Genomic DNA, 15499 nt, shown 5'->3' with positions numbered 1-15499 from the left:
GGATACTCACGTCCAGTGGACCTGGGTGTTCCCCTTCTCCCCCTCCCCCTTCCCCCCCCTCCCCCTTCACCCCCTCCCCCTTCCCCCCCCTCCCCCTTCTCCCCCCTCCCCTCCCCTCCCCCCCCCCCCCCCCCACGTTTGGGTAGTGGGTGCTCATACAACCCTCCTGCTTTATAGTACTAACTACCTTTATAGGCTGGTATAAAAATTGTTACAGCCAGTTCATGTCATGGCCTGTCAGACTGTTAATCATCCTTCGACTTCTTCCACTACTTCTCGCAAGAATGGTCTTTTTGGAAAACCTCCTAGATTTTCATAGTCTGTTATTTACCTCATTAGTGAGTTTTTTTTTTAGTTAGTTCAAACTTTGTGGGAAGGAACTTAGTGCATTTATGGGGGACCTGAAAGTGCAGTGGGTTAGACACTGGTCTTTTGCCCCTGGGATTGTGTTCCAATTCCCAATAGACTGGTATGATCAAAAGTTTCTGCTGACACTAAGGCGCCTACATGATATATGTTGAGCCAGTTGAATCTTGTTGTTATTAAACCATAAAGCACATCATTTCCCTTAATTCAGTACTAATTGGTAGTTTATTCGTAATCTTACTTAGCAAGATCACAGAATGGCTGGTGAGGGCAATGGCAAATATCACATTGGTACAGTAGGAAATGCTGTTCTGAGATTGGGCTGAGGCTGACAGTGCGTAACTCTGGGCCAGGGTAAAGAGAACTTTACTCCGCATCTAATAATTGAACTGATAGTGTGTGATGCTGACATTGATTCCTTGAAATGGTAAGTTTTTCATTGCCCGTTGTTAACATCCTTTAACTTGATGAACACAAAAATCGTACAAAATTTTTTTTTTAAATTCCTGCTATTATGTTAGCTTCCTTTGCCATTTTGGTTTCAGTTTGCAATAATTATAAATTTTGAAAAGCGATATTTTATTTTCCACATTAAGTTCGTCAGCTGAAATTTATGTCAGTATTATTACTTCTATTCGAGCTTTGTCCCAGTTCCCTGACAATTGTGTCGGCCAGTTCCAGAGGGCAGATTTAAGTATTGCACATCTTGTCACTTAGCTTTTGGAGTAAGTTACTGACATAGTTTGTGCTGGCTTCTCACGTTGCATTCCATAACCTTCTCTAGTGTGTAATTTGTTTCCAGCTTACCAAGAGACTTGGGCCTGAGCCTTTACACTGAATCATGTGCCAATTAGCACATTAATAGATGAACTTCAAGTAGTATGTTGAGCCACATTGCTCTTTATGGAAAAGATATATAGGCAATTGGTGAGATTCTTGACAAAATGCGGTAGTGCATTACATAAGCAATCAGGTTCCACTGCAGCCATGGTGCAGACACTTGAGCTTTGATGGACTATCAGTTCCCTGGCATGAAACACAAAGGGTGTAGGGTAAATTATCCTCTTTGTTCTCCCAATGGGGAACCTCGCCAGCCAGGAGTACATATGATTCAATTCTTTCATGCCATCCATGATTTTCTATCCATTAAAATTAATGGATGGAATATTGTGAGCTGCATGTACATGATTTCCCAATTAGTGTTCCCAATGGGTAGGGTTCTGCATGGCAACACACAAATGCAAAATTGACCGGATACTTGCATGCATGTGGTCCATTTCCCTTTATTCTAAGACCATACCCAAAGTTTTTGACTAAAATTCATTTTTCTTACAGAAAATTATGGTACCTAAGTTTATCTGTTACTACATTTATTCTAACAGGAGAGTAAACATAATTTTCTTGATGGTTATAGTACCTGTGCTTTATACATAGAACTAAATCTGTGCAACAGTCTTGAGTGATTATTTTGTTTTGTTAACAAAATTCTAGATGAACTCACATTAGGAAACATATGACAGTCTTATAAATTGGATAGCCAGGTGATGATGGATAGAATACTAGAGCCTAGTCTTCAGTTGCTTCCAAGCTTTTATTCACAGAGCTCCACATTACACCCACACCACACCCTAGATCAGCTCTCATAAATGGATACGAGAGTTCCCAATTGATATGCACCACCTGATTACAATTAGCACTAATTGATATAAATCACATGGATACAGTTAACAACAAGATGAGCAGTAGAATGTATTCTTTGTAGTATGTTAGCAGACAAAGTGAAGGTTTATTTTATTTATGTTATGGCCATTTCTGAGACCAACATGGATAGTTTCTTTGTACTCTATCTGAAAAGCAGCTATATGGAACAATCTACTTTTACTGATCGTTGTTATTTTGAAATGTACGCTAAAGATAAAATGTCTTTTACACGTTTGTGTTGCAAGTTAGCCTAAAAATTAAATCAGGTACCCACTGCTGTTATAGTATTACCTTCATATAGTTCATTCAAGTGCAGAGGAAGAACAAATGAGGATGAATGTTACATTACTACCTTTGGCACCTAGCTGTCTGAGTGAGATCATTCTCCATGTACAAAGCACTGTTTCTCCTATTCCTTTGTCTCTGATCCCAAGTATTTAGATCTTTATTGTTATTGTGTATGTAAATTCTTATTTTAGTTTTTTCTTTTGCTGGTCCCTTTAAAAGAACTGGAGAGATAATCCAGAACAAGGCCTTATCGAAAAAGATCCTTCCAGCACCTCAGTCTTTAAATAAACGGTACAAAGGAAAGAGTGCTTGTTTCAGCTAGTAAAATAGCTGAAGGATTCAGACAATAAGCTGAAAAAATTAATTACATAGAGTCACTATGTAAATGGATGCATTTTTTTTTGTAAAAACAGCACTTTCTACAATAAGAAAATGTGATGTTTGGAACAAATATTTCCTTTTTGAGCGACTGTATCTCCCATCAGCAAAACATTCACCTTATTTACACTATACCTTGGCAGCGATCATTAACTCAAAGGGACAAAAAATCTTTGCATTGGTTTAGATTGAGCAACTGCAACTCAAATTAATGTTCAAGGTACGATCAATCTATATTGAGTGCCAGGGGAAACATGGAGCTACAAAGTTTGTGTGTTTTTAAAAAAAATCATGGTTAATTAACTTATTTTGTGGGCTATTAGAAATGGCAGTTAGTAATGTCAAAACCAGGCACAGTAAAAACATGTATATGTACATTTCATATAGAATTCAAAACTGCAATTTTTCTTTTGGTCGTCCCCAAAATTCCACCTAAATCCCACTCCAAAATAAAGCTGAATTTTCCCAAAATATTTCCAAGCTTAATTAATTCAAGGCTGATGCAACACTTTAAAAGTGCCATCAATGGAAAATAGATCAGGTTTAAAAAAAGAGAAAAACACTTGAGTGTTAAAGTTTATTTATGAAAAATAAAATACATCCTGGGGAAAGATTCCATGGCCCCAATTGTAACGGGGGTTCATGATGCAACACTTTCATGTATTAAGTTCTACGTATATAGTGACAGGATGTGCCCACGTGCTTCCCAGAAGGGCAAGCAGAGAGTAAGTCAACTTGGACTTTTCCCTTAGACGACTCATTATAGTGTCAACAACTAGTGATCCAATTACTCTTTTGAGTAATGATGTGTATGGGGAAAGGGGGAAGTATACACCTTAAAAAGTTAAAAAGGGTACTTTCGTCCACCAACAGCACTTAAAACGTCTAATAATATATGGGTTTTTCTGGGGTGAGAGGGAATTTATTCCAGATGGATACTAAACATAGGAAAATTATTAAGCCAGGATAAATCAATGTATTTTAATAAAACTCTAGAACACATACAGTATAGAGAACAAAGATGGATAATACTGAAATATTAAATTTCACAATGATATTGTCACCTCCCCATTAGAAACTGGGAACGTAATATTTGTTCCATATGAAAGGGAAGATGCCAGCTCTTACTGGATTAGATAGCACAATTATCCCATAACACAAAGGGTGAAATGATCAGTTACACTAAAACCTGCTGCAAGCTGGTGTAAATGCAATTGGTGAAAAAGAAAATGGAGGTGACCAGGCTGGGCAGTTAAATTCCCCCAGGTCAATTACCTGCCCTGGAGCTGCCGGGACTAACCTGCTGGGATTTTTACTGCAGGCGGCAAGGACACCCTCTCGAAGCTAGTGGTAATTTTTAGCATACGCGTGTCGGTGACATCATCGGGATCCGACTGCAACTTTTACTAATAGGCCAGAGTGGGAAACGGCAGTTAAAATACCACAGGCTTCACTTATGCTGCAACGGGTGAGTTTTGAACTGATCTCAAACCTCACCAGCCGAAATGTGGCCCCCCGTTACAATTGGGGCCATGGAATCTTTCCCCAGGATGTATTTTATTTTTCATAAATAAACTTTAACACTCAAGTGTTTTTCTCTTTTTTTTAAACCTGATCTATTTTCCATTGATGGCACTTTTAAAATGGTAACCAGGGGAGAGCATATGTTCAGTATATTGGAGGGGAGGAGGAAAATACATTCCATTCCAGAACAAATACATGCAATACATTTGAGCAAGTTAAATGCCAGCAATAAAAGATGAAAATTCTACTCAATTTAAAAAAAACAGAAATGATTTTGATTCTTTTCTTATAGTACCTACAATGCATTTTACATGTTTTATTTTCTGCTGCTGTAGGATGGGATGCAGTTACTGATTGGAAGGATGTCTTGTCTGGGGGTGAGAAACAAAGGATGGGCATGGCACGAATGTTTTATCACAAGTGAGTGAGGTGTAAGGTAAACATTGGAAGTTACTTGCCAAATTGGTCGAAAAGAACACAGATCAAGTATGTTTACTTAAATGGCATGTAACTTAAACTCTCTTTACTATAATCCTATGTTGGTCATATGTCGTACCAAAGTAGTTCTATTTCAACATGGATTTTTTTTGTTATCACTAATGTTATCTGTAGTGTTCTTTAACTTAGCAGCATGTTCCAGGCAGCAGAGTACAAAGCCATGTCAGTAGAATATTTCATAATTTAGAAGTACAAAAATGTCTCGTACTGTATTACAAAACTTCTCATAAATTTCTATCATCAGCGTATAAAAGAAATTAATGGAGAGTACACAGCAAACTATTGGTTGTGCCTGTCTTAAGCCAATTCAATTCACTCCACATGCTATCAAGAAACGGCCGAGTGCACTGGATACAACCAAGGCTATGGGCCCCGACAACATCCCGGCTGTAGTGCTGAAGACTTGTGCTCCAGAACTAGCAGCGCCTCTAGCCAAAATGTTCCAGTATAGCTACAACATTAGCATCTACCCGACAATGTGGAAAATTGCCCAGGTATGTCCTGTGCACAAAAAGCAGGACAAACCCAATCCGGCCAATTACCGCCCCATCAGTCTACCCTCAATCATCAGCAAAGTGATGGAAGGTGTCATCGACAGTGCTATCAAGTGGCACTTACTCACCAATAATCTGCTCACCGATGCTCAGTTTGGGTTCCGCCAGGACCACTCGGCTCCAGACATCATTACAGCTTTGGTCCAAACATGGACAAAAGAGCTGAATTCCAGAGGTGAGGTGAGAGTGACTGCCCTTGACATCAAGGCAGCATTTGACCAAATGTGGCATCAAGGAGCTCTAGAAAATTGAAGTCAATAGGAATCAGGGGGGAAACTCTCCAGTGGCTGGAGTCATACCTAGCACAAAGGAAGATGGTAGTGGTTGTTGGAGGCCAGGATATTGCTGCAGGAGTTCCTCAGGGCAGTGTCCTAGGCCCAACCATCTTCAGCTGCTGCATCAATGACCTTCCCTCCATCATAAGGTCAGAAATGGGGATGTTTGCTATTGATTGCACAGTGTTCAGTTCCATTTGCAACCCCTCAGATAATGAAGCGGTCTGTGCCTGCTTGCAGCAAGGCCTGGACAACATCCAGGCTTGGGCTGATAAGTGGCAAATAACATTCGCAGCAGACAAGTGCCAGGCAATGACCATCTCCAACAAGAGAGAGTCTAACCATCTCCCCTTTAATTTGAACACCATAGACAGAAATGCTTCTAAAGGATATAAGCAAGTTTAAAACAATCCATTTAATCTGAGAAAAGATTATGCATAGTTTGTTCCTCCCCTTTGTTTGTTCCCAAAGGTAAATCAAGAATATCTCTCTCGTATCTTTCCAACCTTACATCCTGTGTTGTTGTTGATCATGGCCTCGCAGCTCAGAGACCATAGTTCTTCTTCATTCAGCATCCTCCACACGTCATAGGATGGTAATCCCTTGTACTAGCCTTCCCCACCGTTGACAGTGGTAGCAGATGACAGGATAGGGTTGTCATTTGCAAGGGAACTTAGGACAAATAGGTAATAGAGCGGTCCTCCAACATCAATTCATTAGAACTAAAGGCAGTAAGGCAAGCCTTAGAAAACTTTCATTGTATAAGTCAAATTGGTTTACATTTGGTCAGATAATACTACAGTAGTTTGCTACTTCAACAGGAAGGGAGGAAGTTGCGCCCACTTCTTTTATCAAGACACAGTCCTACTCAAATACTGGTGTCTGGACTTTGAAATTGCTTTCTGTGGTCAGAATTGCATGGGGTAAATATAGAGGCAATTGCTTATCTCCCAATTCACCCTCACAAGTGGAAGATGATGCTGTCCAAGGCATTGGGAGATAGACAAATTTTCCCCTTTAGACAGCGATCAGCACTGGTGTCTCTCTTTGAGTTCAGAGGTGAAGTCATGCTGGCCACTGGGTGACCTCGTTCTGCTCGTAATGAAGGTATGTTTGTTTGCACTTACCCCATGTAATCCCATGTGTAGTTCAAAAGATATGATCAGACAAAGTGACAGGTGACACATCATAGTTTCTCACACATTGTAGCAGTTAGCAGAGACATGATCCTTCTTTCTCATTGGAGAGATCTTCTCCCACAGGTGGAGGACAAATATTACATCCAAACCTGCATATATTCCATCCCCAGTGATTCCTTCATTAGTTCATGAAGAGCATCTGTTATTAAAGATTAAAATGAAAAATGTAAAAAGTTTGTGCAATGCTGTTCTTCCAATTCGATTAGTCCTATCTCAAGTAATGCCCTACATATTCTATAGTATCGCCAGCATCTTTTCAAACTTGGTTTAAAATCTTATTTTATTTGGGTATTTGTAGCACCTATTTCAGTCTTTAATGACCCATCTTGGGTTTTTAGGGGCCCTGTTTTACGTAAGCTGTTTGGAAATTGTGCCCAGTTAGGTGCTCAATGCTTTCCACACAGAACCTTAATTTAATTCTTGACCGGTTCCTATTTTTGAACCTCTTCTAACAAGTGATTTTAAGTTTATTTTTCCAGGGAAAGCTGCATTGTTCTTGACATTAGTTTAGCTTGCAGAGTTAGTGAACTGAACGCCCTTATTGTAGAATGCCATTTTAGCAAGGTGATCCTTAGGACTCAACTGAAGTGTTTTCCAAAGACTGCTTTTTAGTTTCATTTGTGTCAAGAAATTGTCCCATCATTGGGATAATGCCATATGGGTCAGAACTGAAATGTTGTTTCCATTATGTAAACACTTGCTGAGCCCTGTTAGTATGACTCTCCCATAGAGCAATTTAGAAAATCTCAGCAGTTATTCATTTCCTATAGTGCAAAGACTTGGGGTTGGGGAGGCCAGGATGGTGAGCTTCCCTGCCTTCCTCTATGCCCCGATGTTACTGTCAGTTGGGGCACAAAGGGTGAGTCTTCCATGTTACTGGCTTAATTGTCATCTCAATTGGTGGGGGGGAGGGGTTCTGTCATCAGGAACGATTATCCCTTTTGAGGGGGAAGGGAGTGGGCCTTCCATGTTAATTATGTCATGTGATTTATATCAATTAGTATTAATTGTATTCAGGTGACCTATGTCAATTGGAGACTCTCTTGTATCCTTTTTATATGAGCACCTATCCAGGGGGTGTGTATGTGTATGCAAGTAAGTGGGATCTCTGAATAAAGGCTTGCAAGCAACTGAAGACCGGGCTCTAGTATTCTATCCTTCACCACTTGGCTATCCAATTTATAACATTCTGTGTTGAGACTTGATTTGGTCTTGTTGATGCAAAGAACAGCCTCAGCAGATGAGTGGGGGGAGACGCATATCTATTCAGTTCAGAGTGGTTTGAGAGGTTGTTTTCTGTCAGAGGGCCTTGCGATCTACCAGGCCCCATTTTTTTTTGTTGGTCAGTCGTGGGGAGGGGGTGATCCACCCCGATCTCTACTCATGGCAAGGGCATGCTGGGTAGTGATAATTTGTTGGATTAAAAGTTAATTAATAGATCTTTACTTACTCCATTAAGTAGTCAACCTACACTTGTCATTAATTAATCCTTTGGAATCCAGTAGAAGCATTGCTGCATAGCCACCTGGTAGCCAAAGTTTGAAGCATAGTGGACACTTTCATGGACTTGACCCTGTGATGTTACATTAACACCTTGAGTTGCCCTATCACCATGCCACCTATGGGGTAGCAGATTCTATATGGACTATTATGAGCCACCTACTAGGGTAGATTGATTATTGTCTGGATTTAACGGAAAGCACAATGCATTTGACAGGTTGGTCCACACAGCTGGAGTACAGGGGCTTCTACACACCAGGATCCTACCCATCCACTTTGCAGGGATACAGTTTGTGATGGGATCTTTATTCCTTAAAAGATGATCCTGTCCATCCATCCCACCAGCCCTTTTTGGAGTGTTAGTATTAATTGGTTAGCTTATTTTAGTTTAGCTACAGCTCAAAATTACCTGGTGGAATGATGCAGGTCTTGGGTTTTTTTTGATGATGTAGAAGCAGGCAACTATGTGCACCATCGTACATCTGCATCACCATGACAACATTTCATGTGTGTGGTCAGCATTTGTTTTCCTCAGAACTTCCAAGTTAGGTTGCACTGCTACGGTGGTGTGCTGGATGTATATAGCATTAAAAGAATGAAGACCCTGCAAGCTAGGTAATATATCGTGTTGCACACTACATTCGATTTATATCTGACTTACAGTGCACAATCCCATTTCTAGCCCAATATTCATCCATCTCTTTCCTTTAAAGACGATAATTGACACAGCATGTATTGCCTTTATTGGGTGCTTCTGTTGCATGGAATTAATTGGAGGGGGAATCTCATTAATATCTCCTCTTGGGGCTTGTTAATTTTATACTTGCATTGTCTAATTTTGTGCTCACATTCCAAGTTAAATAACCTGCTAGCAACTCCATTATCTATGGTTTTCAGCATTTTAAAGACCTGGATCAAGTTTCCTTCTTAACCTTATTTTCTGCAATGAAAGTAAGTACGTTGTGTTCGTCCTTCCTCAATTTGGAACCCTTTCCAGTTCATTCATGATGTTTGGCAGGCAGAATGTTCAAAACTACATAAATATTTCAAATGTGACATTACAGTGATCTATACAAGACTAGGATAACTTGCTTAAACTTGTATTCAGTGCATCCTTGTACATAATTAGGTTTCTTAACAGCTTTACAGTGACTGGATATTTGCAGTGGATTGACAGTGACCACACCCAAATTTGTTTTTAGCTGGATCAGATGGCGAGATGGAGTGGTATGGGCCCATAAGGAAAATGGCAGAAGGTAGAGGTAGGGGGTGAAAGAGAGTAGTGAAGTGGAGAGGTACAGTTGTATTGAGATGAAAGGTGACAAATTAGTTAAGAGATTAGTAAGGTCGAGTGTGAAAGACAAGGAAACGTAACTATGAAAGAGAAGTCAGGCTTGTGCTCCGACAAGCAGGAGGACAGCTGATGTGATTGTCTGAGAATCAAGTGAAACATCTGTTTCATAATAGTACCAGCAGTGAAATAATTATCTTTAAAAAAAACATTGCTTCTCAATTCACGTGTGTTAAATGATAAAGGAATTTACAACTGAATGTCCAATTCTTGCTACAGTTTGTCTGCTGTGGAATTTATTATTTGAATATTGGATTTCTTCAAATTGATCATCTTGTGTGAAATTTGTCCTCATTTTGTGCCAGATCTGGGTAAATTGTTATAAGTTGCAGTTTAATTCAAAAAAGATTCATGCCCTACAATTTTCAAAAGGCTCATATATACATTATTGCAAATGTACCAGTGTTTTGGTATTTTACTAAGTTTATTTAATGTGTTTGTTTAGACCAAAATATGCATTGCTCGATGAATGCACAAGTGCTGTAAGCATTGATGTTGAAGGCAAGATATTTCAGACTGCAACGGATTCAGGGATCTCATTGCTTTCTATTACTCACAGGCCATCTCTATGGTGAGTACCTGCCTCCTTACAAATGTTGTAATCAAAAATGTTGTGTGCTTACTCTGGCCTGTTGCACTCAAATATTTTCCCCTACTACAAAATTTGCCACCAGAATCTAGTTGCAGGATTCAGCTCTACAATAGTACTGTAATGGAGGAAGGAATTAAATTTATCTTGATATAATATTTCAGTCTTTCAGACCTGGATAAAGATATCAGATTTTGAGAAATAGTTAAGCATATTAATAGGAATCAGAATATATTCCTACCATTTTCACATATTTTCATGCGTTGAAAATGTAATACTAAAATGCAGCCTTTTAATTGTCGTCATAACCTTAGGTGATTTATTTGACTTAGTTGAAGTTACAAATTGTGAGTCATATGGGATCTGTTGAGTCAATAAAAGTCAATACCTGTACTGTAAATAAAATATAAATGTTCAGTATGAATTTGTTTTAGGAAACATCCTTAAGTGAATGTACATTTGAGGGAATGGAAATTAAAAAGCAGGTCGATTCAATTCCACACCGCATACACATCAAATGTGTATGTCTATATGAATTTACCTACTGGAAGTCCATTTAATTATGTTGATGGTGTCTGTTATTGAAAGTTATAATCCTGTGACTCAGGTCTATCATATCAAATGTCTATATTTTTCTCTATTTGTTGATTTACTAGGATATTATTTCTTTTCTGCAATGAAAGCAATAAATTACTTTGGGTAGCTGACAGTGCTTGGAATTTGGTTGTCCAGGAGTGTGTCAATATTTGTAGGAAGCACCCAACAGAAAGGTTTGAAAAGATCTGCCCTAACTTTTTATAATTTTACAAAATACAAGAGAACAAGTACTGGCAAAAAGTTCCAGTAAATCAACAATAAATTTCATTTTTGAAGTGTTAAGTAAATAGACCCCAATATTCCCACAAATCCTTACAGGAACCAGCCTTTCCCTCACTGAGTGCTCCCAAGCTCCGTACCCCAGCCTTCTCTCCACATTTCTCGATACTCCACCCATCCTGTGTACTTCGATGCTGCAGACCATCCTGCTATTGGTACCAGGCCATAGCCTTAACATTGCTGAATGCTCCCTTATCTCTCCTCACGTGCTTCCAGATGCAAGCCGCCCACTTCTTCCCAGGCCATGACCTTCTCTGCTTACCATCCCCCTTGACTTACCCCAGGACCAATATCCTGCTTTCTTTTCCACATGCTGCAGAGGCTCCTGAACAACCTCTGTTCAATTCCACGACCTGCACGATTATAAAAGTGTCCTCCTGCATCTTCCTCATGGTGTGCCATAATTCCTAATTTGGTATCAGCAAGCTCCAATATCACTCCTCTTGTGCCAATGTACAAATCATTTATATAAATCGGAAAGAAAACAGCACCCACCACAGACCCCCAAGAAACACCATTTACACACATGCTGCCAATCCAAAGAGCATCCGTTTACCCCTTCTGTCTGCTTTTCTTCCATATAAATGTTATCTATCTATGCTGCTACATTCTTTTTAATAATATTTGCTTTAAATTTTGCATTGTGTTTCATGTGGCACCTTATCAAATGCTTTCTGAAAATCCATGTGTACAACATCCACCAAATTAACAGGATGAGATACAATGTTTTCAGTGAGCAATGCTATAGGTAATCGACTTGTATTGATATTATCATTTCTTCGATGATAGCTGCTGAAAGCTATTGAGACTTCTTCCTGAATGTGAGAGCGCTTTAGAAATACAAGTGGCTATTGTTGAATTACTGAAATGATGTAGAGGAAACTGATACACATTTTCAAAATAAATTGCCATGGTGCAGATCAGCAGAAAAAAAATAGATCCAGTGCATTATTTTTATCCAGAAGTTTCAGTATTTGTCGAATGGGAGGAATTCTTGTAAGGTTAATTTGATTTATTTTTGTAGGAAGTACCACACGCACTTGTTACAGTTTGATGGGGAGGGTGGTTGGCGATTTGAACAGTTGGACACTGCTACTCGACTTTCACTGGCTGAGGAAAAGCAGAGACTTGAGTCTCAACTGGCTGGAGTCCCTCAAATGCAACAGCGACTGAATGAACTGTGCAGGATTTTGGGAGAAGACTCTGTGCTCAGAACCACTGGAATTGAAGAATGATGACATTGACGATGAATGTGAATAATGTGGCAAGAAGAGCTACAAAAATATTGCATGAGGCAAACAAAGCAGAATTTCCTATTTATTAAGAATCAATAACACTTAATTTTTACATATTATAATCTTATCATTCCTTTAGAATACTATAATATGTTAATTTTTTTTAAAGTTTACATTATTGAAATATTAGCATCTAGTAGTCATTTTGAAAGCATTTGCTTAAAAATATTATGGATGTTAAGAGGAAACTAGATTTTACACTTTCTATAAAGAATTGGTTCCCTTTCTGTGAATGTAATTGAAGGCTCTGTCCAAATTGAGAAGATGAATGAGCCTTATTTTGTGTTAACAAAGTGTAGCATCTGGTGTCATCTGATACAGCAAGTGGCCAGCCTAGATTTTTGACAAGGATGATGCCACACCACCACCATCTTCAGCACTCTGCCCAGTTCCTTTGCGACAACCTCAAACAGTATTTTTTTGATTGAGAACTTATTGTTTTGGGGGGAGGGGGGTTCTTGTGTATACATATGATTTTTTTTAATGAAATAATGAATGGATCCCTACAGTATAAGCTCTAGAATGCTGACCATGCTTACAGCATGAACTGTTCCCTATTTGCAACTACTACAGCACTCCACATTACTAAACACTGCTCTGCATTTCTTGCAGTTCCCAATTACCAATTTATGCTTACTCTGATTCCATATTAAACAAGATCCAACACCCACACTCTTTATATTTTTTTAAAATAAAAATGACTTAGTATAGGCTTCTGTACCTTAAATACTAATAAGTACTATAATATCAATTAATATAAAATATACAACTTTTGCTACAACAAAGGAAGTATTCTTTGTATTAGTTATATCTGCATTTTACCACTGAGCAGCCTAATAATGTGGTTTTAAAAAGACAGTGCCTGAATTCACCTTGTTCTTTTCAAAAGCTTTTATGAATAGATTAGAACCTATTTAGATCTGAGCCCAAACTCTTCTAAACAGAATTTGTTTTCTCTAAGTACTTGGTATTCTTCACATTGTACTCTCTACTTGCACTGGGATGCCAAGTTTTTATATTGTTTACTATTTTAAATTCTTTGGAGAACTGAAGCACTGAATTAAATAGTTCTTTTTAGGAGTTTTTATTTAACCCCATTTGTTCCTTCCCCATCAGAATGGTTTGGACTATAGATTTTACAGCTGTTTGGCCAACTGGAGGTATGCTTCTATGGTGCAGGACTGGTCCTGTTTCCAATGCACCTCTCCTGAGACAGAAAATTCTGCTGTTACAAAGTGTTCCATCTAGAGTATATGGAACTTGTGCACTGAGGAAAATTAGAGCTTAAATGACAATCGAAGCCAGTATTTACACTTGTAAGCTATAAATGGCAACCAGAACAGTACTGCCAGAGCTCCTGGGTGTCCTTTCTATTTGTTTTTAGATTTAACAAAAAGGTGTTGAGTTTGAAGTTGTATTTTTATTATCTGTGTTAAAATGTCAGTGGTCCATTATCATTTCTTAGAGTTTTGTGTAAGAAAGATTGACTTCTAAATAAACTGGTAATTTATATATCATGATAAATTTTGCATAAGTGTAAAAAAAATGGACAGTTTTATTCTTGGGACTGTTGTCTTTCATCAGAAATTGCCAGGAATAATCTGCTTTCAACTGCATGTGCTTATATACTGTAAAATATTGGTTTTCTAAAAGTATCATGCTAGTCTAACCAATCATACTACAGTACCTCAGCCCCAGCTTAGTATTCTAAAATGTGTCTTTTGCATGATGCATGTAATCTTACAGTAATGAATAACTCAAATCATGTATTTCTGTAAAAATAATGGTATAGTAACTCCAACAACAAAATATTCATATGGCTGGACCAGGATGTGACACAAAAAAAGCATGTGCGTGTGAAACGAGTACGGCCGTTTCTTCTTGTAGGGTTTTGAAAGAGCTTTGTAATTACAAATTAATTGCATTTTATATTGTGACTGAGAAAAAATTACAATAAACTGCCTGTTTTGTAAGTCTGTAATTTTTGAGGTGGTAATTCTGGTATAACTGACAGAATACCAAAATGCAAGTTTGGGAATTGTGCCCCAAAACTTGGTATTTTTGTCAGTTGAAAAGAAAGACTACAATGAGAAGTTATTCATTTTATCAAGGCCCATTTACTGTTGACAGATGTAGTAAAGCTATGATGGAAGTTGATGATTTGAAATACATTTGTAGTAGAACGAAGTCAGAGCTAGCTGGAGCATCTCAAATGAGTTTTCTGTATTCTGCTCCTGTCAGCTAATATTTGCCAGACTCTTCGAAATGTCTTAGAGCTGGTAAGAGAATTGGATAAACAAGCAGAGATACAGTGCTGGAGTGCAGTAGAGTGTATTTTCAATATATTACACAGTTTACCAACAGAGGCAATATATGTACACTGCCAAATTTCAGTATACCTGAAATACCACTTTATTCAACTTCTGTTTTGTACTGTTTGGGATTAATGCTTCAATCTGAGTACAGTTTGGCTTGTATACATCTTCAGGAGGAATATCTTGAGCAGTTCAAACAGTGCAAAGAATCGAAATGAATCGAAAATTTACCTCAAATGAATGTGAAACGCTGTTTTGACTTTTAAATTGCTGTTTTATTTAATCTATGTAAATGCATCACGTGTATTGTATTTTGGATAACATAATAGATTCATTGTTATATTACAAGTATTAAAACTTATGAATCAGCATTAATTTTTATTTCTACAATTTTTACTATAAAGGAAGGATTGTGAGCTTTGAAGTAAATAAAAGCAAGGAAAGAACTTGCATTAACACAGTGCCTTTTACGACCTCAGGACCCCCAAAGACTTTACAGCCAATTATGTACTTTTGAAGTAGTCACTGTTGTTGCACACACGACAGCTAATTTGTGCACAGCGAGATCCCGCAAACAGCAATGAGATAATGACGAGATAATTTGTGTTTTAGTGATGTTGATTGAGGGATAAACATTGGCCTGGACACCAGCCCTTCTTCGAATAGTGCCTTGGGATTTTTTACGTCCACCTCGGAGGGCAGACAGAGCCTCAGTTTAAAGTCTCATCCGAAAGATAGCACCTCTGACAGTACAGCGCCCCTTCATTATTGCACTGAAGTGTCAGCTTGG

The 15499-nt window shown here is 38.4% G+C and overlaps 1 protein-coding gene across 3 annotated transcripts in view; it reads left to right on the top strand.

Moving 5' to 3' along the window:
• Nucleotides 1-14367, top strand: part of LOC137341587 (ATP-binding cassette sub-family D member 2-like) — a 77234-nt gene extending 62867 nt beyond the window's left edge. For 2 of the 3 annotated variants that reach the window (XM_068004813.1, XM_068004815.1), the window contains 3 exons: nt 4593-4677; nt 10080-10205; nt 12124-14367. In XM_068004813.1, coding sequence (XP_067860914.1) covers nt 4593-4677; nt 10080-10205; nt 12124-12334 — 422 coding nt within the window. In that variant the 3' untranslated portion in view covers nt 12335-14367. Of the gene's footprint in view, nt 1-4592; nt 4678-10079; nt 10206-12123 lie in introns of those variants that run through there. The other variant, XM_068004814.1, reaches the window with a different exon arrangement.
• The last annotated feature ends 1132 nt before the right edge of the window (nt 14368-15499 follow it).

Source organism: Heptranchias perlo, chromosome 24 (genome assembly GCF_035084215.1).
Source record: "Heptranchias perlo isolate sHepPer1 chromosome 24, sHepPer1.hap1, whole genome shotgun sequence".
Classification (NCBI taxonomy): domain Eukaryota; kingdom Metazoa; phylum Chordata; class Chondrichthyes; order Hexanchiformes; family Hexanchidae; genus Heptranchias; species Heptranchias perlo.
This window is presented reverse-complemented; position numbering and strand designations above follow the sequence as displayed.